The sequence below is a fragment of the Ovis canadensis genome, chromosome 11 (assembly GCF_042477335.2).
Source record: "Ovis canadensis isolate MfBH-ARS-UI-01 breed Bighorn chromosome 11, ARS-UI_OviCan_v2, whole genome shotgun sequence".
NCBI lineage: Eukaryota > Metazoa > Chordata > Mammalia > Artiodactyla > Bovidae > Ovis > Ovis canadensis.
The window spans coordinates 63,120,913-63,146,944 of record NC_091255.1 but is presented as its reverse complement, the minus strand read 5'-3'; the positions used below and the strand labels follow the sequence as shown (position 1 = coordinate 63,146,944).

At 46.1% G+C, this 26,032-nt stretch overlaps 1 protein-coding gene and 1 long non-coding RNA gene across 2 annotated transcripts in view; one reads left to right on the top strand and one right to left on the bottom strand.

The window, feature by feature from the left end:
• Positions 1–2,790: 2,790 nt before the first annotated feature.
• LOC138929726 (uncharacterized) lies at positions 2,791–21,954 on the top strand. The gene is made up of 4 exons (XR_011445934.1): positions 2,791–3,299; positions 18,697–18,864; positions 19,013–19,272; positions 20,269–21,954. It is a non-coding gene; the product is annotated as an uncharacterized lncRNA (long non-coding RNA).
• The window catches only part of MXRA7 (matrix remodeling associated 7), a 31,404-nt gene continuing 27,269 nt past the window's right edge, over positions 21,898–26,032 (bottom strand). The window contains exon 4 of the mRNA XM_069542199.1: positions 21,898–23,242. Coding sequence (XP_069398300.1) covers positions 23,128–23,242 — 115 coding nt within the window. The 3' untranslated portion in view covers positions 21,898–23,127. The remainder of the gene's footprint in view (positions 23,243–26,032) is intronic.

The window sequence follows — 26,032 nt, the reverse complement described above, 5'->3', positions numbered from 1 at the left end:
TTCACTTCAGTACCGGAAAGTACATTGGTAGATGTCAGGGCCAGGGGGTAAGGGGTAGGGAGAAGGGGAAGTGGGGAGTTATATTTAGTAGGGACAGAGTTTCAGTTTAGGAGGGTGAAAAATCTGGGAGATGGAAGATGGTGGGAGTTTCATAACAATGTGAATGTATTTAGTGCCACTCAAGTGTACAGTTAAATATGCTGAAAATAGTATGCTTTATATTATGTGAGAGTGAAAGTCGCTCAGTCGTGTCCAGCTTTGTGACCCCATGGACTATACAGCCCCTGGAATTCTCCAGGCCAGAATACTGGAGTGGGTAGCCCTTCCCTTCTCCAGTGGATCTTCCTGACCCAGGAATCGAACCGAGGTCTCCTGCATTGCAGGCACATTCTTTGCTGACTGAGCTATCAGGGAAGCCCATATTATGTGACTTTTTCCATAATAAAAAAAAAATTAAAAAAGATTGTTTTCAGCAAGAGGCAAAATCATAACTCTCTTATGGATACGAAACATGAGAATGCGTTACAGATTTTATTCCATTCAGGAGAAAACCAGGCAGATGTAATAACTAATTCAGAACAGAAGTGCAGAGGCGCAGCGCACACAGAGTGGGGACTGTGAAAATGAATTAAATAGGCATGAGGGAGGTCACGGCCAGGGCATAATTTGCATGCTTATCAACAGCCCACAATCCACAGATTGTAAAGTTGTTCAAAGATGATGGAAAACTCGAGTCAGCTAACATGGAGGGGTGTCGTCTAGAGAGCACATGTTTTTCCACGGAAGCACAACCATTTTCAAGAGTGAGTGTGCACCTCAAAGCCAGTGCCCTGGGACAACCCTGAGGGATGGGATGGGGAGGGAGGTGGGAGAGGGGTTCAGGATGGGGGACGCATGTACACCCGTGGCTGATTCATGTCAGTGTATGGCAAAAACCACCACAATATTGTAAAGTAATTAGCCTCCAATGAAAATAAATAAATTAATTTTTAAACATACATAAAAATGAAGAACAAGGAAAATAAAAAAGAGTGAGTGTGCATGAGAACCACTCCAGGATTGGAATTCTTTAAAAAAAAATTTTTATATTTATTAATTTATTCATGGCTGCACTGGTCTTCGTTGCAGCACAGGCTTTCTTTAGTTGTAGCGAGCAGGGGCTGCTCTCTAGTTGAGGTGCTCAGGCTTCTCACTGGGGCGACTTCTCTTGCTGCAGAGCGAAGGCTCTAGGGCTCGCAGGCTTCAGGAGTTGTGGCACTTGGGCTAGATAGTTGGGCTCCTGGGTTCTAGAGTGTAGGCTCAGTACGTGCGGGGCAGCTGCTGCGTTGCTCTGTGGCGTGTGGAATCTTCCCGGATCAGGGATCGAATCCGTGTCTCCTGTCTTGGCAGGCAGATTCTCAACGACGGAACCACCAGGGGAATCCTGGAAATCTTTTTTTCTTTTCCTTTTTTGGCCACACTGTGCGGCATGTGGGATCTTAGTTCCCCAACTAGGATTCGAACCCTGTAAGTGGAAGCGCAGTCTTAACCACTCAACCACCGGGGAAGTCCCAGGATTGGAATTCTTGAAAAATGTCATTGGATGCCCTCTGCTGTAAGATACACTTTATGATTCAGAGGAAGCTGGATTGAATGGAAAGAGGTTCAACTCTCTAGAAGTCACCTTGTCGGTTATATACCCTGTCTTCTCTAATTCCGTTTTCTGTGCCAGGCCCATCCCTAACTTTTTTTTTTAACAGCCTGAGATATAACTTATTTACTATATAGCTCACCCATTTAAGTGCACAATTCAATCGATTTTAGTATAGAGTTGTGCAACCATACCATAATCTAATTTTGAAGCATTTTCATCATGCCCACAAGAAACTTTATTTTCATGAATAGTGACCCCTCCCCCAACTCTCTTCCTTCCCCTCCCCCAACTCTGTTCCTTCCCCTCCCAGCTGGAGGCCACAACTAATCTATGTTAAGTCTTTGCAGATTTGCCTATTCTGGACATTACATGTAAATGAGATCATATCATGTGCATGCGTGCTAGGCTGCTCCAGTTGTGTCCGATTCTTTGTGACCCCGTGGACTGTAGCCTGCCAGGTTCCTCTGTCCATGGGCTTCTCCAGGCAAGAATACTGGAGTAGGTTGCCATGCCCTCCTCCAGGGGATCTTCCCGACCCAGGGATCAAACCCACGTCTTGCAGGCAGATTCTTTACCACTGAGCCACAGGAAAGCCCGAGATCATATCAGATCATATGATCTCGTGGCTGTCTTCTATCATTTAGCATATGTTTTCAGGGTTTACCCACATGGTAGCAGGAGTCAATGAGTCATTCCTTTTTCCTGAATAATAATACTCCATTGTATGGAGACACTGCATTTTGTTTTTCCATTTGTCAGTTCATGGACATTTGGGGTTTTTATCTCCCCACTTTTTGGCTATTATGAATAATGCAGCTCTGAACATTCAATGTGTAGGTTTTTGTGTGGTTATATGGTTTTGCTTCTGTTGGATAGATACATTGGAGTATGTCAACTGAGTTGTATGTCAACTATGTGTTTACTTTATTTTGTTTAATGTTTAATATTTATTTATTTGGCTGTGCCGAGTCTTAGCTGCGGCACGAATGATCTTTGATTTTCACTGCGGCACGCTCTCGCATGGTCTAGTTCCTTGACCATGAACCTTGCATTTGGGAGTGCGGCGTCTTAGCCACTGGACCACCAGAAAAGTCCCTATCTATTTAATTCCTAACTAATTCTGTTTCCTGATTTGTGCAGAGTGTGCATCTTCTGATGTCTCTGCTCAGATTCTTTTTTCCCTTAGATTTCTTTTGGGGGGATACACACTGCTTTCTTTACTTATTTATTCTTGGCTGTGCTGGGTCATTATTGCTAAAAAATTGTTTTTTCTTAAAACATTAAAACAAAATATTTTAACCTGACTCCCCATGTCCTGCTCGGGAAGATCCACGTGCTATGGGGCCGCTGAGCCCTCAAGCCAGAGTTACTGGGTCCACATGACCTAGAGCCGTGCTCTGCTGCAAGAGAAGCTGAAGCCCTGCAACGAGGGAGTAGCCCCTGCTCATTGCAACTAAAGAAAGACTGTATGTAGTGACGAAGACCCAGCACAGTGAAAAAAAACACGAAGCTGTGTGTTGATGGTAATGGGTCATGCTATAGCAGCTTTGAGCACCAGACAAGTGGCCTAAGTGCTCGCTGCTCTTTAAGTCTGTACATGTATGTGAGGTGAGGCCTTCTACCGTGTGAGGTCCAGGGAAGAGGCCCTTCTTATCCCTGTCTGAAGGTAAGACCATTCTATACTCCCCTTTGGCCAAACTTTCCTATTTTTTTCTAGCTAGAATGCTTCTGTTTCCCAAAACCACAGTATTTTTCTTAGTAATGGGTATATCCATTTCTTAGAGTTTTCTCGTAGGAAGACCAAGGCAAAAATAATGTGATTTGGTGCAAATGGGGGAAAAAAAATGGAACTTTCATTCATGAATCATCGCTGTTTAATGAAGGAGTAGATGGTTAAGGGTGCCCTAGGCAAGGATTCAATATTAAGTTGGCTTGCTAGCCTTTCTTCCATACAGAATGTTCTGCCTCCTGGATGGTCACACTAAGCAAGTGTGCTTATCTTGGAGACTGAACTGGATCAAATGGCCTGTTGTGAGCCCTCTAGGCTGCTGGAAAGGCCAGGCAGACACTAATAGACTCGTGTGATGATGGGTCTTCAGTCTCTGGACACAACTACGGTATTTCTTATTCTTGTAAGGCTCCAATATCAACAATAGAACTCTTGTTCATTTTCTAAGATCACAGCTTACCATTCCCCAGGGCTTTGGAAGTCATCTACCATCCCATTGCTTCTCCTTTTGGAGGAATAACTGTCTGATAGACACTGGGCCCCTGGTGTCATTGGGTATGTAAAAGCCACATGACATGGGGACTTCCCTGGTAGTCCAGTGGCTAAGACTCCAAGCTCCCAGTGCGTGGGGCCTGGGTTTGATCCCCTGGTCAGGGGACTAGCTCGCATATGCTGCAACTAAAGACCCCATGTGCCAAAAATCTGCAATGAAGATCCTGGGCTGCCACTAACACCCGGCACAGCCAAATAAATACATTTATTATTTTAATTCTTAAAAACAACATGACTCGAAATCAAAGTTTTTGCTGGTGAATTCATTTAACTTGCATTTGTTGAGTGATCACTAAACACTGGACTGCTAAGGAACTGAAAGTTGGCATGTGACCGTGTGGCAGAAGACACGTGGGTCCGCTGTAGCCACAGAGGAGGAGGCCTGACCAGCACAAGTACAGCAAGGTTCCCCGGGCCTTGTTCCCATCATGGCCAGTGAGACCCACAGAATGAGATGGGACACAGACTCTCAAAAGGCAGCACCAGGAAGGCTGAGGATAAGACTCTAGCAGGAAAATTCTACCCCAGCCACATCTAGCCCAGATTTCCACCAGGACCTAGAGAAGAAAGAGTTGAGAATTAATGGCCAAATTGCATGACAGGCCACCTGCAATGTTAATAATTGTGTGGAAAGTGCCTTTGTGGAGAGGTTTTCAGGATGGTGGCTCAGATGGTAAAGAACCTGCCTGCAATACGGGAGACCAAGTTTCGCTCCCTGAGTCCGGAAGATCCCCTGGAGAAGGGAATGGCAAACCACTCCAGTATTCTTGCCTGGAGACTCCCATGGACAGAGCAGCTTGGTGGGCTACAGTCCATGGGGTCGCACAGAGTCAGACATGACTGAGCGGCTAACACTAATTTTTTCAGGATTGGCAGAAGACTTTTTTTTTTTGGCCACACCTTGAGGCTTGTGGGATCTTATCTCCCAGAACAGGAATTGGACCTGAGCCCTTGGCAATGAAAACACAGAGTCTTAACCACTCGACCACCAGGGAATTTGCATGAGACTTATTTTTAATTATTACTTCCCCTTTCATCAGTGGAAGGACTGATGCTGAAGCTGAAGCTCTAATACTTTGGCCAACGGATGCCAAGAGCTAACTCATTGAAAAAGACCTTGATGCGGGAATAGACTGAAGGCAAAAGGAGACGGGGGCAGCAGAGGATGAGATAGTTAGGTAGCATCATTGACTCAATGGACATGAATCTGAGCAAACTCCAGGAGATAGTGGAGGACAGAGGAGCCTCGTGTGCTGCAGACCACAGGATCACAAAGAGTCAGACTCTACTTAGCCACCGAACAAAAATAAATATCAAGCACCTTCAGTGTGGCAGATACAGTGATGAGCAGCACAGATCAAGTCCTGACCTCACAGAGATTAACTTTCTACAGCAGAGATGAGTCAATGAACAGACAGTGGTCAGTGCTATCAGGAAAAATGAAGAAGGGGAGGGGTGAGAGCTGTGATCAGGAACAGGCTCTCTGGGGAGTGACCAGGTAAAGGAAGCAAGCCAAGTCACCAGAAATCTATGGGCAGAAACTGGGCTGAATGGATAGAACTAGAAATGTAGGGCCCTGAGTCAGGTGCACGCTCAGCGCTTGGTAAGATGAGAACAAAGGTCAGCCAGCATGGCCGTAGGCGGAGCGAAAAGCAAAATCACCTCCTCTTGACCCAGAAAACCTCCCCGCAAAGGCAGGCAAGAAAGAAAACAATTTCGTTGTTGACTTAGCATTAAACCAGAATGTGCTGTGTATCAGAGGCCATCCACTAATAAGACAGGAAGACATCCCGCCCTTTCCTACAGGTGAGCAGATACATCTCATCGAAAACATGTTCGCATGATAAGCAGTGACTGCTTCTCAATCAAGAGGCCTTGGCAGCACCGTTTGTCACAGCGTTCATCCTAACTGCCCTTGGCGGCTGTGTTCACTAGTTGGCTCTGTCATTTTTTTGACCACACCATGCAGCACGAGAAAATTCCCCAACCAGGGACTGAACCTGTACCCTCTGACCCCTGAACCATCAGTGTGTTCACTAATTGACTTTATCCAGAGAGAAATACATGCAGGCTTCTGAGCTCCCAGAGAAACTGGGAGATGGGTGGCTCTCACTCATCCTTGAGGGTGACATTTCCAAGAGACTTCCCTGCTGGTCCAGTGGTTATGAATCCACCCGCCAATGCAGAGGACACGAGTTCAACCCCTGATCCGGGGAGATCCCACGTGCCATGAAGCAACAAAGCAGTGGGCCGCAGCTCCTGAGCTCACAGCACTACAGCCTGTGCTCCACAATAAGAAAAGCCACCTCAATGAGAAGCCTGCCCACCACAACTAGAGAAAAGCCCTCACACAGCAACGAAGACCCAGGGCAGCCAAAAATGAAACGAATTAATCCACTAGTTTAAAACAGGAGATGTAACAGGTCTGGTGAGAAGATTATTTAGCTTTCAGAAGTCACATACATTTCAAAGAGACAGAGAATCTAAGTGTTTTCCAAAGCAAGTGCTCTAAGAAAAGGGAGGAGGGACTTCCCTGGTGGTCCAGGGTTAAGACTTCACTTTCTAACGTAGGCAGTAGGGGTTCGATCCCTAGTCAGGGGGCTCACATTTCACATGCCTCAGGGCCAAAACACCAGAACATAAACAACAGAAGCAGCACTGTAACAAGTTCAGGGCTATGCTGTGCTTAATCGCTCGGTCATGTCTGACTCTTTGCGACCCTATGGACTGTAACCTGCCAGGCTCTTCTGTCCACTGTCATTCTGCAGAAAAGAATACTGGAGTGGGTTGCCATGCCCTCCTCCAGGGGATCTTCCCAACCCAGGGATCGAACCCCAGTCTCTTGCATTGCAGGGGGGATTCTTTATTGTCTGAGCCACCAGGGAAGCCCAAGCATACTGGGGTGGGTAGTCTATCCCTTCTCCAGGAGATCTTTCTGACCCAGGAATTGAACCAGGGTCTCCTGCATTGCACGTGGGATTCTTTACCAGATGAGCCACCAGGAAAAGGCATTAAAAATGATCTACATTCAAAAAAAAAAAAAAATCTTAAAAATATAAAAAGAAAAGTGGGGGAGAAAGGGTATCTCTTCCTTTACTTTCTACAGGGGAATCAAGCCTCTTATTCTTTCCTTGTATTTGTCCTTATCCTAGAAAAGTAGAACATGCAATGTATTCTACGTGTTAAGAGAAGCCACGGCGGGTGTTGAGCTGGAGCAGGTTCTAACTGTGGGGTTGGGGTGCTCGGCGGAGACTTGGCCCTCGGGTTTGGCCAGGAGGGGATGACGGGAGCTCCAGAATGTTGTGGATGGTGCTGGTTTCCTTCATGGTTTGTGCCAGATAATCTGAAAGGTCTGCTAAACACGGCACTTGCGGTGCTAAACCCGTGTGTCTGTTTCTTGTTCAGACTGCTGTGTGATGAGTGTCATGCAGTCATCAGAGAACATGTCCATCTTTCTTCCGCGTTTCTGGTATTTCTCCAGAACAACCTCTCTCACACAACTCAAGCTTCTTGTAAATGGTGGAAGTGAAGTAAAAAGCTTTGGGAAATCAATTCTGAGCAGTTAATTAAAAAAAAAAAATTCTCTTATTTGGCTGTGCTGGGTCCTAGTTGGGGCATGTGGGATCTTTAGTCGCAGCAGGTGGGATCTAGTTCCCTGGCCAGGGATCGAACCCAAGCCCGCTGCATTAGGAGCGTGGAGTCTTAGACACTGGCCCACCATGGAAATCCCCTAAGGAGCTATATTTTTGATATTAAAAAAAATCAAAAGTTCAAAGCACGCAGAACAAGAAAATGCTAATGGGAACCTTGGTGTAGCAAACTCAAGCCAAGGCAGACAGTAACTCATGTTGTCAGGACCACCAGGCAAGGTTTTGATTTTGCCCAGAGCCTGAAAAAGCAGGCGAAGAGGGATAGTACTTAGATCAGAGGGGTTTTATCCAGTTTCCCACCTGGGTTCTTTGTGCTGCGCTGTCATTTATGTAACCACTTGCTGGTAGAATACGCCATTTAAACAGCTCTCTGAAGAGAAGAAACTAATTACATACAGTTTCTTTCATGCTTGCAGTGTCAACTCCACAACACAGAATTAAAATCGACAGCTCTGGCTTCCAGGCTAGGAGTTCATTCTCACTGGCTGAGAACCACCTGGTCCTTGGAGTTCAGGCCCTACTTGGGTGTGTCACGTTCTCTGCCTTGGTTCTGGCCGTTTGGTGGGAGTGTTGATGTTTATTTTAGAGCGCTGACCCTTTCTCTGACCAGCAGGCTTTTCAGAAATAAGAAGTTCATGGAATCTTTTCTCTGCCTGTAAAGGAAGATTTATTGTGTTTTGTTCTTAAGCTTTAGCCTGGCCTTGATGCTCAGAAATGCATGTTTAATTGCACACAGAACATGGGTTTATAGTGGCTTTTCAATGGAAACTTTTATCACCTAATTGTACCATTGCCACCAATAAAGGCAACTGCTGACCAAATCATATAATAAGAATGATTTACAACAGGACTTCCCTGCTGTTCCAGTGGTTAAGATTCCAGGTAGGAGTTCAGTCCCTGGTTGGGGAACTGAGATCCCACAGGCTGCATGGCATGGCAAAAGCAACAAAAACAGGAGCTTCCCTGGTGGCTCAGTGGTAAAGAATCCACCTGCCAATGCAGGAGACAGGTTCGATCCCTGATCTAGAAAGATCCCACATGCCGCGGAGCTCTGCAACAAGAGAAGCCACTGCAACGAGACCCCTGAGCACCACACCTGGAGAGCAGCTGCTGCTCTCTGCAACTAGAGAAAGCTCACTCGCAGCAACAGAGACCCAGCATGGCCAAAATAACTAAACAAAATCATGAACAAACAAACAAACAAAAAGGCCGCAGCAGGCCTGCCTCCAGAGAGCTCACTGTCTAGGATATAGCATGTCCAGCCCTGGTTCTCAATCACAGTGAGCCTCTGTGATTTGCATTGACAGCGACACCCTCCTTAAGGGCAAATAGACTCTTCCTTTCAGTATCTCATTCTCTCAGTTCAGTTCTGTTCAGTTGCTCAATCATGTCCGACTCTTTGCGACCCCATGAATCACAGCACGCCAGGCCTCCCTGTCCATCACCAACTCCTGGAGTTCACTCAGACTCATGTCCATCGGGTCAGTGATGCCATCCAGCCATCTCATCCTCTGTCGTCCCCTTCTCCTCCTGCCCCCAATCCCTCCCAGCATCAGAGTCTTTTCCAATGAGTCAACTCTTCGCATGAGGTGGCCAAAGTACTGGAGTTTCAGCTTTAGCATCATTCCTTCCAAAGAAATCCCAGGGCTGATCTCCTTCAGAATGGACTGGTTGGATCTCATTCTTTAGATTCTCATAAAGGGAACTTTGAGATCTGTATGTTCACAGGGCCTATACTTTGCTTTCTCCGATTGCCTTCTGCTCCTTTGGACAATGTCAAATATTTTGTCTCCCCTTTCAGTTCTCCCCAGGATACCCTCTGCAGTTTTTCTATATTCCTCAGCCTTTTCTGTGATGGTCAGTCTCAGCTCTCTGTTCCCCTTCACTCTTGACGTTGGTATCTTTCTTCCTTACTCAAGCCTATTTGTCTGGGCCTCTCCACCGTTCCTTCCTGGCTTCCTGCTGACTCCAGTGACTGATCTTAACACTCTTATAAGTGTTGGGTATGACAGTAAGTATATTAGTTAGCATTTCCAAGTAGCATTTTCTGGAGTTCTGTCATGAATTCAGATCTTCTTCCTAACAATACTTTCTTTCTCCCTGAATACTGAATCTGGAACTATTGCCCTTTAAAAAGACAATGGGGAACCTCCCTAGCAGTCTAATGGTTAAGACTTTAACTCCCAATGCAGGAGGTATGTGTTCGATCCCTGGTTGGAGAGCTAAGACCCCACATGTCTCATGGCCAAATACTAAAAGGTAGAACAGAAACAATGTTGTTAACAAATTCAATAAAGACTGTAAAACTGGTCCACACACACACACACAAATCTTAAAAAAAAAAGAAAAAGAAAAAACAGTTTCTTGAGAATTCCTGTTTTAAAGATCGTACTAAAAGACTGATAGAGACTTTCCTGGTGGTCTGGTGGCTAAGACTCCACGCTGCCAATGCAGGGGGCCCAAGTTTGATCCCTGGTCAGGCAGCTAGATCCTGCATGGAACAACTAAGAACCAGTGCAGCTAAACAAATAAATTTTAAAAAGATAGAGACACTGAAAAATGATTGCACAACTCAACAAATGATGCTTTTACTTTGCTTTTAATTTTCACCATTACTAGTGTTGAATTCTGCAAGATCATAGCTAAAACTCTTTAGTGTGGGATATCAATTTTACCCATAAAGGCTAGATGAAAAAACTCAAGTTTTGGCTCTGATAGCAAATTAAAATGCGTATGAACACATGATGTTTGAAACTTAAAAACAATTTAAGTGATAAAAGCTAGATAATTAAATGGGCTTCCCTGGCGGTTCAGCAGTAAAGAATCTGCCTGCAGTTCAGGAGACCGGATTCAATCCCTGGTTCGAGAAGATCCCCTGGAGAAGGGCATGGCAACCCACTCCAGTACTCTTGCCCAGAGAATCCCATGAAATGAGGAGCCTGGCTGGCTGCAGTTCGTAGGGTCGCACAGAGTCAGGCACTATTGGGGCCAGTGTGAGGAAAGCAAGAGAGACCCCATCTTGAAGCCTGTCTTCCATCTTAAAGACAGGATGTGAATGGGGCCTGAACCCTGCCCAAGAGTGAGGAAACCGTTGCTAGTGAAAACCAGGTCTCCTGGAGACTTCCCTCCCTACGGATGGCAAGCGGAGAGTGTAGATAAGGTCAGGCTGCCCCTGTTAGATTAACGGTGGAGACATCCGCCCTTGATGCACAATCATTGTTTCCCCCCTCTAACCTTAATTGTCTGTTCTCCTAGCACCCACTTGTAAAACTCAATCATATACAACAAAGAGGTTGCTAACATGTAACCAGTCATGTAGTGGGAGGTATAAAACTGGGCCTCTCAGAAACATCAGGGTCCTTGTTGGGAACTGATTCCCCTTGGACCCACTGGTGTAATAAACTGTACTCCACTTCTCCGAGGTGTGTTTTGCGACTCCGGATTCCACAGCAACACGACTGAAGGGACTAACAGCAGCAGCAGATGATTAAATCTGCACGAGTATAACTATATCCTTTACCAAAAATGATACATAAGGAAGAATTCAACTATTTTTAGGTTTGCAAGTCAGATGCTGTCAAGCAGACTGTGCTGTACGATCCGTAAGCCTTAAAAAAAATGTAACCTAAAGGCAAACAGAAAGATTCGGTAAATTTTAATTTTCCAAAGGTACTCAGAAGAAATTACCAGAAGCACCCTCCAGTTTATAAGGCACAGCTGGACAATCCATTTACCCCAAATGAACTACCTGTGTTGCGAGGTAGTGATGTGAGACCGTGATCTCTGTGGTTGTACCCCCTCCATGCAGAAGCATCACTCTTCAGGTGCAACAGTGCATAAAGAGAAGCAACAGACTCACCTTTCATTACTGCATCAGCTACTGGCTTTGTCATACATAGAATTTTAAATGCCTGATTGCAATTGTACAACAACAATAACCATACCAATATTTATCCCAAAAGGTAATCATATGCTCCCTGTTGTTGTTGTTTAGTCACTAAGTTGTGGCTGACTCTTTGAGACCCCACGGACTGTAGCCTACCAGCCTCCTCTGTCCATGGAACTTTCCTAGGTAAGAATACTGGAGCGGGTTGCCATTTCCTTCCCCAGGGGATCTTCCCAATCCAGGGGTTGCACCCGCGTCTCCTGCATTGGCAGGCAGATTCTTTACCACTGTGCCACCTGGTTCCCCCTTAATTCCCAACCCAGGGATTTCCATTTCATGCTCTCCACACCAGAGAAGCTAGGAAGTTAGGCCTTGAAAAGAGACGGAGTGAGAGACGCCATAGAGTCAGACCACACCCATGCCCTGTCTCCCCTGTCCTCCCAGCTGCCAGGATCAGTGCCCCAGCTTGTGCCCGGGAGAGGAGCTAAGGAAGCTCTGCCTCAGATACGCAAGTGGAATTTGAAACAGCTGGCTTGAGTTTCAACAGCCTAAAGGGACTGAACCTGCCCAAGACATTGCAAGGGACAGGAAGGGCAACTGCCAGGATGGTGGGGAGGTGGTCCTTAGAAAATAGAGAACTGAGCTGAGGCTCAGTGAAAAGGCTGCACTTAGATTCTTGTCTGGACCACAGTTCCCCTCCTCCCCAGTCTCCCTCCTCTCTGATACCTGCAGTTGTGTCCCGAGACGGCCCTGGAGCATTTTCTGCTCCGCTTCCATTTGGAAACTTGGCAGTCAAATGAGGAGAAGGTAATGGCAGCCCACTCCAGTGTTCTTGCCTGGAGAATCCCAGGGACAGGGGAGCCTGGTGGGCTGCCGTCTATGGGGTCGCACAGAATTGGACACGACTGAAGCGACTTAGCAGCAGCAGCAGCAGCAGTCAAATGGGCAGGCTCCTTAGCATCCCAAGGGGAGGCAACCTCTTCTTGTCCTTTGACTTCAGACTTCCCGTTTTTCCCTGGGAGCTGTGGTCCTTAGGACAGGGGAATAGCAGAAACCCAGCACCCAGCATATCACTTAAGACGTCTGTTCTTTCAGATAATTCATGAGCGCAAGAGAGAGGATGGCTGATAGAATAGCCATTCCCCATTGAGGAGCCCTTCTAAACCACAACGGGAAGGACTCTAACCAAGAACAATGATCTCCAGAGATGCACAGGCGGGCTGACTGAACTGGGACAAAGCGACTCCTCTGAGGCACTGTATGTGTTTATGGCTGGAGTTCTGTTTTGCTCAATTGCCTAATGTTTATACAGGTGTTCTGACCCTTCCTTGACAGACTTGGATGCCCCAGGTCTGTGTTTGTACCTCTAGTTGACTACAATAAATTAATAGTGTTAGATAAGAAAAGACAAAGAAACCTTCAGGCCATCAAACGAAAAATGAAAAATGAGTGTACTCAGGGATTATACTGGCTGAACCATACCCCAAGCCACACCAGTGGACAACGGCCGTATGTTCCTCCCTGATTTTCCTGGTCAGAAAAACTGATCCGAAAAGGCCAGTCTGAAACTGCTGTTCCCCCAGACAAGGGGGATGGGGCACCATCGGTGGGGGTGGGGGGAAGCCCAGCTCCAGTGGTCTCATTCCCCATCAACAGCAGCATCATCAGAATTCAGTTCCCATCTCAAAGCCCTGGTTCATATGGAAGGAAACCAGGAATCTTCAGAGAAATGGTCATTAGGATAAGGAATAGTTAAGGTACAGATGAACTTGGGACATCTTGTTTTGCCAGAAAGCAAGGAAGCTATCAAAGACTAATTGTGTTAGCAGATCACAGAATCTACTAAATAATTGGCCTGTGCTCTTCAAAAATGTCAAGGTTGCGAAAGATCAAGAGACTTGGAAGCCATTCCACATTACGGGAGACTAGAGAGACAGGATAATTAAACGCAATGCTTAACCTTGAATTGGATCCTCAAGTAGAAATTTTTTTTAAAATAAAAGACGGGATGATTGGCAAATCTTGAATAAGATCATAGACTGAAGAATAGCATTGTATCGATGTTAAGGTCATGGTTATTTCAGAGCACGTCCTTGTTCCTAGGAAATATACACTATCGTGTGTGGCTGCTCCATCTCTCCGTCTTGACTCTTTGTGACCCTCTGGACTGTGGCCCCCCAGGCTCGTCTGTTCATGGGATTTTCCAGGCAAGAATACTGGAGTGGGTTGCCAATTCCTCCTCCAGGGGATCATCCTGACCCAAGGATCGAACTCATGTCTCCTGCGTCTCCTGCATTGGGAGGCAGGTTCTCTACCACCTGAGCCACCAGGAAAGCCCCCCATACACTGTTGTATTTGCAGGTAAAGGAACATTACGTGTGCAGATGGGAGGGAGGTTCAAGATGGAGGGGACATATGAATGCCTGTGGCTGATTCATGTTGATGTATGGCAGAAACCAACACAATATTGTAAAGCAAATATCTTGCAATAAAATATTTTTTAAGTTGTATATATGAGAGAGAAAATGATTAAGCAAAAGTGGTGAAGTGGGGAATCTACATGAAGGGTCTGTGGGAGTTCTTTGCCCTACTCTTGTAACTATTTTGTAAATCAAACATTATTTCAAAAATTTAAAAACTTACCAAAGGGGAAAAAGGCTCACAGGAGCCAATGTAAAAAATGTTCTCTCCTGTTCAAACTGTATTTTAGTGAAAGGAAAGAACTGATAAAAGAAAGTTATTTATAGAATTTCAGTAATAAGTGCAGGAGGGATAACAGAATTAGAAAACCACCATCTTAGCAGCCCCTAAGGCAATAAGCATCAAGGCTAAAGCCATGAGGTGGGATCCTGGAGGGATAAGACTGCCTCCACCCAAGTTCATTGGCCAGTCCTGGCTAAACATGGCACCACCTGTGAAGAGTTCTGGCCAAAACCAACGCACTTGAATACGGCAAGCGGCTGGCAGTAACCACCAGGTCACAGGAAACACAGAGTGTAACGAACTGGGGAAACTACACCACGAGGTCCCCACCTGCCAAATCCGGTGCAAGAGTTTATAAGACGTATGAATGACATTTCTTTAGCAAATCAATGTGATTTTTTTAATGGAGGAAAGATTATTATATAAATGATTAGAGGCACAATCATTAAATGTAATGTGTAGCCCTTGTTTGGATTCTGATCTGAAAAAAAAAAAACAGCTAAGCAATCAGATTAGATGATACTGAGGAATTATTAATTTTATTAAGCAGAACAGTTGCACATGATTATGTTTTTTTTTCAAATACTCATTAAAAATGCATGTTGATGTATTTATGGGTAAAATGACATAATGTCTGGGTTTGGCTGAAAAAGACTTGCCGGGGTGAGGGGAGGAAATGAAATAAGATTGGCAAAACATTGGTAATTGTCGAAACTGAGTGATTAGCGCAGAGGGTTTTGTTTGGTTTTGTAATTTTTTTTAATATAGTTGATTTACAATGTTGTGTTAGTTTCTGGTGTACAGCAAAGTGATTCAGTTATATATATATACATCTTTTTTCATATTCTTTCCCATTATGGTTTATTATAAGATATTAAATATTCTATACAGTAGGACCTTTATAGTAGTTTATATGGAGGGTTTTACGACATGGTTCCCTCTATATTTGCATATGTTTGAAATTTTCCATATAAAATTACTTAAAAAAAAAAAGAACTTTAGCCATCAGGGAAGCCCAGAAATCTATTACCAAATGCTATAACTTGTTCACATAAAACCATAAATAAAGTAAAGCTCCCTCCCTATGGTGAGCTGCCTCACTGGGGAGAACAAGCTTCTTCTCAGGGTAGCCAGCATCCTATGACTGATGGGCAAAGTGGTATTAAAAGCTGGTGTTCACACCCCATAGGCTCTGAAGGGCCATCCCATCTTGAAAACTCCCCACAGAGTCTGTTTTGGCCTCTACGGAGATTGTGTTGGACTTGGATTCTCCCTCACTCCAGTCCTGCCCCCTTCCCTTCTCACCACGGGTGTTGACTCCAGGAGGACTTCCTAATGAACCTCTTCTATGATAATCTCCAATTTAGAATTGGTTTCCCAGGGGCCCAAGCTGCCACACACCACTTTTTCCATAAGGACTATATCACATAGAACATCAAGTTCTTATCACAGAGCCAGGCACAAGCTCATAAGAAACATTAGCTGTAAATTGTTACACACCCAAGGCATGTCTTTATTTCCACCCCCTGATGGTTATAGATTAAAAAAAAACCAAAACCCAAAAGATTAAAGAGGCATCCACAATATGTGCTCATGTTGCCATTTGGGCTGAAATGCCACCAAACACAAACAAAAGCAAAAACTATATATATCAGAATCAAAAATATATATATTTCATATACCATGATTCATATACCATGCCATTCATCTATTTAGTATATACACGGAGTTGTGTAAACATCATCACAATCGATTTTGAGTGCTTTCATCTCTTCCCCCAAATACCATCTTCCTCCTGAGCCAATTCTCAGCCATAGGCAACCACTAATCTCCTTCCTGCGTCTACACATTTGTGTGTTGTTGTTTAGTTGCTAAGACATGTCTGACTCCTTTGCAATTCCACAGACTATAGCCCACCAGTCTCCTCTGTCCACTGGATTCTCCAGGCAAGAATACTGGAATGGGTTGCCATTTCCTTCTCCAGGGGATCCTTTCCACCTAGGGATTGAACTCGAGTCTTCTGCATTGAAGGCAGATTTAGATTCTTTATCTTTGAGTCAAAAAGAAAGCCCCGTAAATTTACTTACCCGGGACATTTCATATAAACCGGATGATACAATATTTGGGGTTTCTCTTTTTGCTGCACTGGATCTTTGTGCGGGGCATGGGCTTTTTCTACTTGTGGTGCATGGCGGCGTCTCTCTAGTTGGGGCGTCTCTCTAGTTGCGGTGCTCAGGTTTAATTGTCCTGTGGCATGTGAGATTTTAGTTTCCCAATCAGGGATGGAACAGGCATCCCTTGCATGGGAAGACAGATTCTTAACCATTGGACCACAAGGGAAATCCCAAAGTGTGTGTGTGTGTGTGTTTTGTATCTAACTTTTCTCATTTAGCTTAAAAGTTTCAGGGTTCATCCATGCTGTAGCAAGTAACTACCTCATTCCTTTTTATCACTGAATAATATTCCATTCACTTCATGGGAAATAGACGGGGAAACAGTGGAAATAGTGTCAGACTTTATTTTTTGGGGCTCCAAAATCACTGCAGATGCTGATTGCAGCCATGAAATTAAAAGACGCTTACTCCTTGGAAGGAAAGTTATGACCAACCTAGATGGCATATTGAAAAGCAGAGATATTACTTGCCCACAAAGGTCCATCTAGTCAAGGCTATGGTTTTTCCAGTGGTCATGTATGGATATGAGAGTTGGACTGTGAAGAAAGCTGAATTGATGCTTTTGAACTGTGGTGCTGGAGAAGACTCTTGAGACTCTTGGACTGCAAGGAGATCCAAACAGTCCATCCTAAAGGAGATCAGTCCTGGGTGTTCATTGGAAGGACTGATGCTGAAACTGAAACTCCAATGCTTTGGCCACCTCATGCAGAGTTGACTCATTGGAAAAGACCCTGATGCTGGGAGGGATTGGGGGCAGGAGGAGAAGGGGACGACAGAGGATGAGATGGCTGGATGGCATCACTGATTTGATGGACGTGAGTCTGAGTGAACTCCAGGAGTTGGTGATGGACAGGGAGGCCTGGCGTGCTGTGATTCATGGGGTCGCAAAGAGTCAGACATGACTGAGCAACTGAACTGACCTGAATATTCCATTATTTTGATTTATCACATTTTGCTTGTCCATAAATCAGTTGATGAATGTTTGGGTTGTTTCCACCTTTTAGCTCTGACAAATAATGTTTCCATGAATATTCATTTATAAGTTTTTGTATGGACATGTCTTTTGTTTTTCTCCAACTTTATCGAGACATGATTGACATATAAAAGTGTGTAAGTTTAAGGCATATGATGGGTTGATTTAATACATGTATATATTGCAAAATTATTTACATGACCTCCATCATGTCACATAATTTTCCACCTCATCACATCACATAATTGCTGTTTCTTTTTCTGTGGTGAGTGTAAGGGTATGTTTCCATTTCACTCAGGTATATAGGTAGAATTGTGAAGTCACATGGCAATTCTTTGTTTAATACTTGGTGGAACTGCCACTGTTTTCCAAAGCAGCTGTATCATTTTACTTTCCCATCAAGAGTGTGGGGCAGGGGACTTCCCTGGCAGACTCTGCATTTCCACTGCAGGGGATGTGGGTTTAATCCCTGGTCAGGGAACTAAGATCCTACATGCCATGCAGTGAGGATAAAAAGTTTAAAAAGAAATAAAAATTAAAAAAAAAAAAAAGTGTGTGACAGTTCCAATTTTCCCACATCCTCACCAACACTTGTTATTGTCTTTTTAAATTAGGGTCATTCTGCTGCTACTGCTGCTAAGTCGCTTCAGTCATGTTCAACTCTGTGTGACCCCATAGACGGCAGCCCACCAGGCTCCCCAGTCCCTGGGATACTCCAGGCAAGAACACTGGAGTAGGTTGCTATTTCCTTCTCCAATGCGTGAAAGTGAAAGGGAAGTCGCTCAGTCGTGTCTGACTCTTAGCAACCTCATGGACTGCAGCCTGCCAGGCTCCTCCGTCCATAGCATTTTCCAGGAAAGAGTACTGGAGTGGGGTGCCATTGCCTTCTCCAGGGTCATTCTAGTGGTCCTGAATTGACGTCTCCTTGTGGTTTTGATTTACATTTCATTTGCATGTTGAGCATCTTTTCATGTGCTCATTGGCCATTTGTATATTTTCTTTGCAGAAAAGTCTATTAAGATTCTTTGCTCATCTTTAAAAATTGGATCATCAGTCTTTTCTGAATCCTGTTTTCTTCTGTAGGAGAATGTTATGTCCTTCACAGAGTTGTGAAGATTCGTGACAGAACACTGGCAAGGCATTCAGCAAGTGTTCTGAAAACTTAGGGAACCTATCCCGCACCTTGCCTTTCAGCTAGGCATTTTGCATTACATCACCTAGCGTAGCGTTTGTGCTTGAAGCCAGACTCAATAAATGTCTGAGAGGGTAAATGTGCCAATTCACATCACTCAATATTCAGATCTGAATCTTATGTGCTTTGACTTCCTTGCTCTCATTTCCTCCATTAAACCTTTTCTTCCTGGAACAATTTTCTTAATTTTATTCCCCTTGCCAGCTGCTTCCTCTCCTAAAACTGAACTTGGAGCATCATTGACGCTAATTACAAGAGAACCAAAGACATCATCTCACACAGTTCTGAAGTAAGTGTGATCAACCTTTGAAGAGGCTAAATAACTGACAACCTGTCAGTTTAACCTGTCCCCTATTGGAGCACTCACAAAAGGTAATTGAGGCACCTAAAGAGGTGCTGGGGCGGGGGGAGGAGAAATTTATAAAGAAATTCTGATTGCAGACTGTGGATTACTTAACAGTTCAGTAACCTCTGATGACTCGGCATGCTCTGGGGCATGGGTCTCTTTTTCATTTTGTAGAGGACCCAGGCCGCCATCAGGCCCAAAGATTCGCTGTCGGTGGAACCCCGTCTAGGGCTATGGAGCCTCCAGTGGGCCGGACTTGGGTGTCAGAATGGAAACAATTTGACCATTCATTCCAGGAGGCTGAGTCCAACTTGATCTCACACTTAACTCAGCGCTTGCTTTGATAAACCTCAGCTTAAGCGCCTCGGGCATAATGTGGAAGGGCGAGCACAGATGAAAGAAGGTGACTCATTTCACTTAGCCCCTGCTTGAAGGTAATACCAGACACCTTGGTGAGAATATATGGGTGTGTAGAGTTGCTTGATCGGAGGATTTGTTGGATTTTGCCTAAACACCGAGGGAGGTCGAGGGTGTGTTGGATTCAGAGGCGGGACCGTGGCCTGGGAGTCCAGGGCGGGCTTGGAGAGTCACTGGGGTGCAGGGACCGGCTCGAATTCATCTCCGTATCATTGGTCTAACACGGTGGTCGGCTTGCTCACTTGCGGAAGCCTGGCTTCAGGAGGGAACTGGAAAGCGGCCCCAGGCGGGACATGTCGCCATGTCGCACCGCTAAGTGTCAGGGATCTCGGTGAGGGGACGGATCTTCTGACTTGAGCTCAGTGGGCGTGGCCGCCGAGAGGCGCTGGACTACAAGGTAGCCCTGTGGGCGCGCACTCTACGGAGATCTGGTTCCCGAACCAGCTCCAGGCTGCCTCCGCCGCCGCCCAGGAGCATGGCAAGGCCTCGAGCGGGCCAGATGAGCCAGCCTGCGCTCCTTATTGGACAAAGGCTCTTGTCAATCACTGAGGAAACCTGACCGGACACTGAGGATGCGACCGGACTCACCCGACTTCCCGCCTCGGAGGGAGGCGGGGAGGGATGGGAGGGTGAGGCACCCAATGACAATCAAGGGCTCCGCCTTTCACGATAGATTAGCAGATGCTTGAGCCACTGAGGCGCCGCAAGGGATATTGGCCTTGGAAAGCGATTGGTCCAATCTGCGGGCGTGTGGTTCCTCAGACTATATAATATAGGCTATGACTGCCCGGATGAAAATTGTGCCGCAGAAACCCCTGAACATTTGAATGGACGTGCAAACTTTTTCATAAGAAAAATGCAAATTAAAATTTTACTGAGCTAACATTCTGACCTATGAGATTGGCAGAAGTCCAAAATTCAACAAAGGTTCTCTGTTAAGGACAATGCAATGGCCCTGTTGGAATCTAATTTTCTTCCTCCAGACGCTTATGGTTGTTTCCTTTTGCTTTCAGCTTGCAGAGAAGGCTATGTGTTTGTTGCACTGACTCCCAGAAACTTCTAAGAACAAGCTCTGATTCTGCAAGCTCTGAAGGGGCTTTGATTTTCCTGATCTCTAGTTGATATCTGGTAGGACATATGGGTGTCAATTGAAAATGGGTTTAAGTGGACTCTTCTGACCACTGGTGTCCCAGTGAAGCAGACGAAGTGACAGAAATCATATAAACAGAACGAACGTGAACGTGCAGTCGCTCAGTCGCGTCTGACTCTTTGCGACCCCATGGACACCAGGCTCCTCTGTCCATGGGATTTTCTAGGCAAGAGTACTGGAGTGGGTTGCCATTTCCTTCTCCAGGGAATCTTCCCTACCCAGGGATCGAACCCAGGTCTCCCGCATTGTAGACAGACGCTCTACCGTCTGAACCACCAGGGAAGTCCTATATAAACAGAAGCCAGGGCTTATCTGGAAATGGCGTCAAAACCACCCAAGTGATGGTAGCAAGCCAGCAGTGCTTCTGCAGACCATCAGAGGCACAGATCCTGGGCAACAGAACCACTACCCAGGAGTGTCATGTATGCTGGGCACTCAGACACTGGCTTCCAAGTCACCATCAGGTGACAGAGTGATCCTGTCTATCTGTACCCTACCCCTTTCTCACAGAGCCCCAGTGAGGTCCAGTGACCCGCTCCTCTGCGTGACTATGTGCTTAGAGGATGCTGGTCCCAGCCCCAGACATCTCAGCCAACCATGGTGGTCCCACCTCCTTGCTAGTGATTGGTGAAGGAATGGACACATGACATTCTGGCCAGTTGGTGTACCTGATTCAGGGGCACCTGAATCAGTTGCCTTACTCCTAGAGACACAAGCAAGAAATGTACCTTTTCCTGCTTCTGGATGTGACATCTGAACTCCTGCAGCCATCTTGCAACCATGAGGAGCACTGGTTTGTGACAGTGCAAGGAAGTCCAAGTTAAGAGAGTTATAGCTTGGGCCCTGACTCTTCTGGACCTGCAGCCATTCTGCTTTTGGACTCCTCTCATGCCCTGGTTCTCCTCTCGTTTAAGACACCTGAGTTGGACTTTTCAGTTCTTTGCAGTTGGAACATCTTAGCTGCACTAAGTGTATAAAATTTCCTGCAATTTACTTTTTCTGCAGTCATGAGAATTTTGACTCAGTTACCCACAAGTCATTTGTTTGTTTGATAAAATGAGAGAAGGACTGGAAGAAGGAGGCGAGGAAAGAGACATAAAGTGGCTGCATGGCAGTGCAAGTTCTGCTGACATGCATTCAGGGCGGGCAGGAAGACAGAAGACAACCTGGTTGCGGGGCGGGGGTGGGGGGCATCCCTGGGACATGAGAGAGGAAACAAACAATACTTAAATCATAACATTTTAAAACAGCGGTGACACAAAAGATAAAAATAATATTTAAAAAAGAACAAAAGTACTGACATTTGGATACAACAACAAACACAGAGAGCAGACCCCCCTGTTGCGAACTGTCGGCAAAGAAGCTAAAGCAATTACTGTGACAGATGGGGGAAAGGGCCTGGGAAACCCTCTAACAAGCAAGAGAGGAGGAAAGAAAGTTCACTGTGTTCCCCGTAATTATTAAATTGAGGTTCGGAAAACACCACTGCTGCTTTTACTTCCGTGTGTTTAGTTTTATTTCAGCAAATAAAAAATATTTTCAAGAACTTTCTTAGGTTATCCCTTTAGCGTACCCTCCTTAATTCAGTTGGCTATGGATTTTTCTGCCAGTGGGGTGGTCAGAAGCAGGATCTGGACAGCATGGAAGAACCGCTGTTACTGTCATCATTGTGCACTCACTGACTCACAGAACTTTATTGACGTGCTAAGGTGGCCCAGACACTCTTCATGAGGTCATTTTGGCATTTTATTGAATGCTAACTGGTGAGGTTTTCTTTCTCTGCATGTGCACCTGGCTTCTCCAAAGGTCTTGATTTTTATTTGTTTGTTTATGGCTGTACCTCACAGCTTGCAGGATCTTAGTTCCCTGACCAGGGATTAGACCCACAGCCTCGGCATCCACGGTTCTTAACCACTGGGCCAGCAGGGAATTCTCCTCCACAGGACTTTAATTTCTCTCAAGGTAGGGACTGTGCTGCATATTTTACTCCTGTTGACAGTGTCTAGCATTTGCGTGATGAGCACTCACAGAAATCTTAATTATATATAAAGTAAGTGTCATGGTTAAATAAGAGACACTCTTAGAGGGTCCTAACTCTGATACCGTTGCTTTGTTCCAGGATGGAAGGTGAGTCTTTGAATCAGACTTTTTCGCTTTTTTAGAGATGCTCCCCTAGGCTTGCTTCCATACAGTGACAGAAGCTTCCAGAAATTCTTCCAAGGCAGAGGAAGGTGTAGTGTTAATAGGCTGGATACTCGGGCAGCGGGCCCTGATACTCTTCCTTACAGCATCCCTGAATCTTTTCCACACCGTGTGCTGGGTTGGAGGGGGATGCAGGAGGTGGGGAACTGAGGCTTCGAGCCAGCCCTTCTGGGCCGGTGCTTGCCTAGGTTCTAACTGGGATCAGATGACAGGCTCAGAGGGGAACCCATGTCACAGCTGGGGCCTCCCCAGCAAACAGAAGCCAAAGGACTCAGGGACTTTTTTTTCTCCTTTGAGGACAACTGTCCTGACTCCTGTAACATGATATCTAAACTGCAAGATCTGAAAAACTCTGTATATGCTACATCTCTACATCTACGTATATAAGATAAAAGGAAGCCTACAAAAGTCTGAGAATAGCAAGTGTGTGGGTCCCAGGTCGGGGCAGAGTCATGGCCCAGCTGTCGCGGCCCAGCTCTCGCAACCCAGCTGTCATGGCGTCCTGCCAGGCGGAGGCGGCCTACATGTCGTAGAGCCGGAGCTGCTCCTGCACGTCACCATCGGACATCTCGCCAAAGGTCTCCTTGTTGTCCTTCATGAGCTTGAAGATGGCAGCCAGCTGTTCCTTCTGAACTCTGTCAAGAAGAAAGGATAAAGAGGAAAAAGGTGCTCCCAAGCCAGGGAGAGACAGAGGCTTGTGTATCCCGTAGAGTCAGAATAAGGAAATGAAACAAAGACAAAACCCGCTCTTAACACAGGAGCTCATTTGGTCTTAAAAAAAAAAAAAAAAAAGCCTTCTACTAACTGGGGTTCTAAGTCTTGGGGTCTACCCTGGAGATTTGGGGACCCCAGGTTATCACTCAGGTTCTTGTCACTGCACTTCCCCATAGGCCTTCCTTTAATGTTGACTGCACATCTCCCCGGGGGGGTGGGCCACAAGGGACGAGAGGTGTTCCACTAGGTGACTGGAGAGCCTGTGAAGAGACATGTTAGAAACAGCCTTCGTTTAGCAGGAGTCCCCAGCCTCCCGGATCTGATGATCTGAGGTGGGGCTGATGTAATAATAATAGAAGTCAAGTGCACAATAAATAATGTGCTTGAATCGTCCCGAAATCACCTCCTCCCACCCCTGGTCCCAGTCCGTGGGAAAGCTGTCTTCCACGAAACCAGTTCCTGGTGCCAAAAAGGTTGGGGACCGCTAGTTTAGATGGCTGAGCCAAAAGTCCAGGAAGGTAAAACATAATTGGCTGGGAAACGGGCACGTACAGATGTGTGCGCAGGATGCTTGGCCCAAGGGCAAGGGTGGGTGTGGGGTCTCACTGCCCAGAGGAAGGGGCGCCTTTTTCCAGTTTGCACAAGGACACCTTAGAGCCAGTGGGGGCTCTGCCCCTCCTACCAGGGAACAGGCCTGGCTAGAGATCAGTTTTATGTTCACCGAGCCTGGGCTGGGGGGTTGGGGGCTGGGACTGATGTTCTGTCATCTCTGTGAAGCTGGGCCATGTCATCTGACCAGCACAGGACACCTCCCAGCAGTGCAAACATGAAAGGGTGGGGAGACGCTCAGCTGCCGCAGGTTGCTTTCTTGTTGGCTCTGCTCTGCTGTGCTGTGCTGTCAGCCTGGCTGGGCCCTGCATGCTGGCACGGGCTCACCATGCCAGTTTCAGGCTTCTGTGATTCCTCCCTCCACCCCTGTACCAGTGGATCGGCACGGGCCACTTTCAGAGGATGTCAAGTAAACGGCAAGTCTGCTCTGGTCCCTGCAGACCCACCAGGAGGCAGGGCCTCAGCACAGCCTCTGGGCACCCTGGCTTTGCAAGGCACAGCACTGCCCAGCCGGCACCTCCATCCTGCCTAGAGGGGCTCTCGATCCATGTCTGGTCTTACACTTGTCCTAACATATTCCTTCTGCAATAATCCTCTATCTCCAAACAGCAGGTCGTTTGTTTTCTGACTAGACCAGCAGCTAGAAGCTGAAATACTGAAGTCCCACATCCAAGCCTCTCTCAGTCACCCTGGAGATGTTATTTCTACAATCTGCTTTCCTATCCAGAGGAAAAGGAACCTGTGAGAAGTCCGCGGTATCCTACTGCCTGAAGAAAGGAATACTATGGGTCAAGAGGCTGTGAGTTGAACTCCTTGGATGGAATCCAGATATACAAGTGGGCACCCCCCCAAAGGAACACAAATCCTCCATGTGTCTCTTAATGGCCATGGCGCTTGCGCGTCCTAGGACGTCGTACTTTGCTGGAGAGTAACAGGCACCAATTGAGAGAGAGAGAGAGAGAGAGCTGGAATTTTAATGGGTTCAAAAAGATTATTTTTGAAAGACAAAGCAAAACGGAAATAAACACGCAGTAATCAAGACCATCTACTCAAAGTTTATTGGACCAAAGGCTGAATACAGAAATCCAAGCCATAAAGAGTACATGAGGTTTGGTGCCTGCAAGCCACATTCAGAAAGTGTCCAGACAAACTTCATAACCTGGAAAGAGTCACCTGTTTTTCCAGTCAGACCCTGGCCTGGACAAGGACATCTCTTACTACCGCTGTGTGGGGCAGGGACTACTCACAAGAGCACATCTGCTATTTGTTACATGGTTCTATGTGGTCTTCCTTGTTCTCTGTTCTGTCCTAAGCCCATGAACCTAAAGTACTAGACCCGGAAGAGAAGGTCCCTGGGAATGTAACATGCCCTGGGAACTGACATTGAACATTTCCCAGCCTTGCATTAGATAAAAAAAGAAAATTTCCTATAAACTTAGTGCTTTTAAAAATGTTTTAACCAATAAGTCTAAAAACTGCCGATTAGTTTGGTATAGTATAAATATCGTCAAATATAAAATTCCAAGAAACGGATCTGGGACCCCCATCTGACGATCTGGTGAAGTTCTAACTCATCTAAGAAACCGAGTTAAAGGCAGAATTGATACGGCCATTTTAAGCGATCACTATCATTATTGCTTCTGCTAAAGCGAAGGTGGAGATGCAGCTGAGCTGGTAAGAACATGGTGAAAAGGCCTCAGCAACAAGAAGGCTGGATCCAAGCCTGCTCTAAGTGGAGGGTAAGGGCCAGAGGAAATCAACAGCTGGTTCTGGTGCTTTGCTGCCCACGCATCAACCATTGTCTCCCTCACCCACCAATCCAGCCAGCTAAAGACAGAGGGGAAGTGGGCCCTAAGGGGGAGGAGGGCAGTCGACCCCCCTGAGCACCCAGTGGGCCCAGGCAGCACCCCATCACGTGTCCATCACACCTCAATGTCTCTCTTGGTTTGGCTTTGGTGATGAAAAGCAGAAGGGCTGGCATGAAACTATACTGATTTTAAAATGATGGCATTGGTGACATTGGTGATATCTCAGGTGTAAAGGGTGTGTGGACGACAGGAACATTGAGTGACAAGGAAAATAAAAGTCCAGGAAAACCCTTC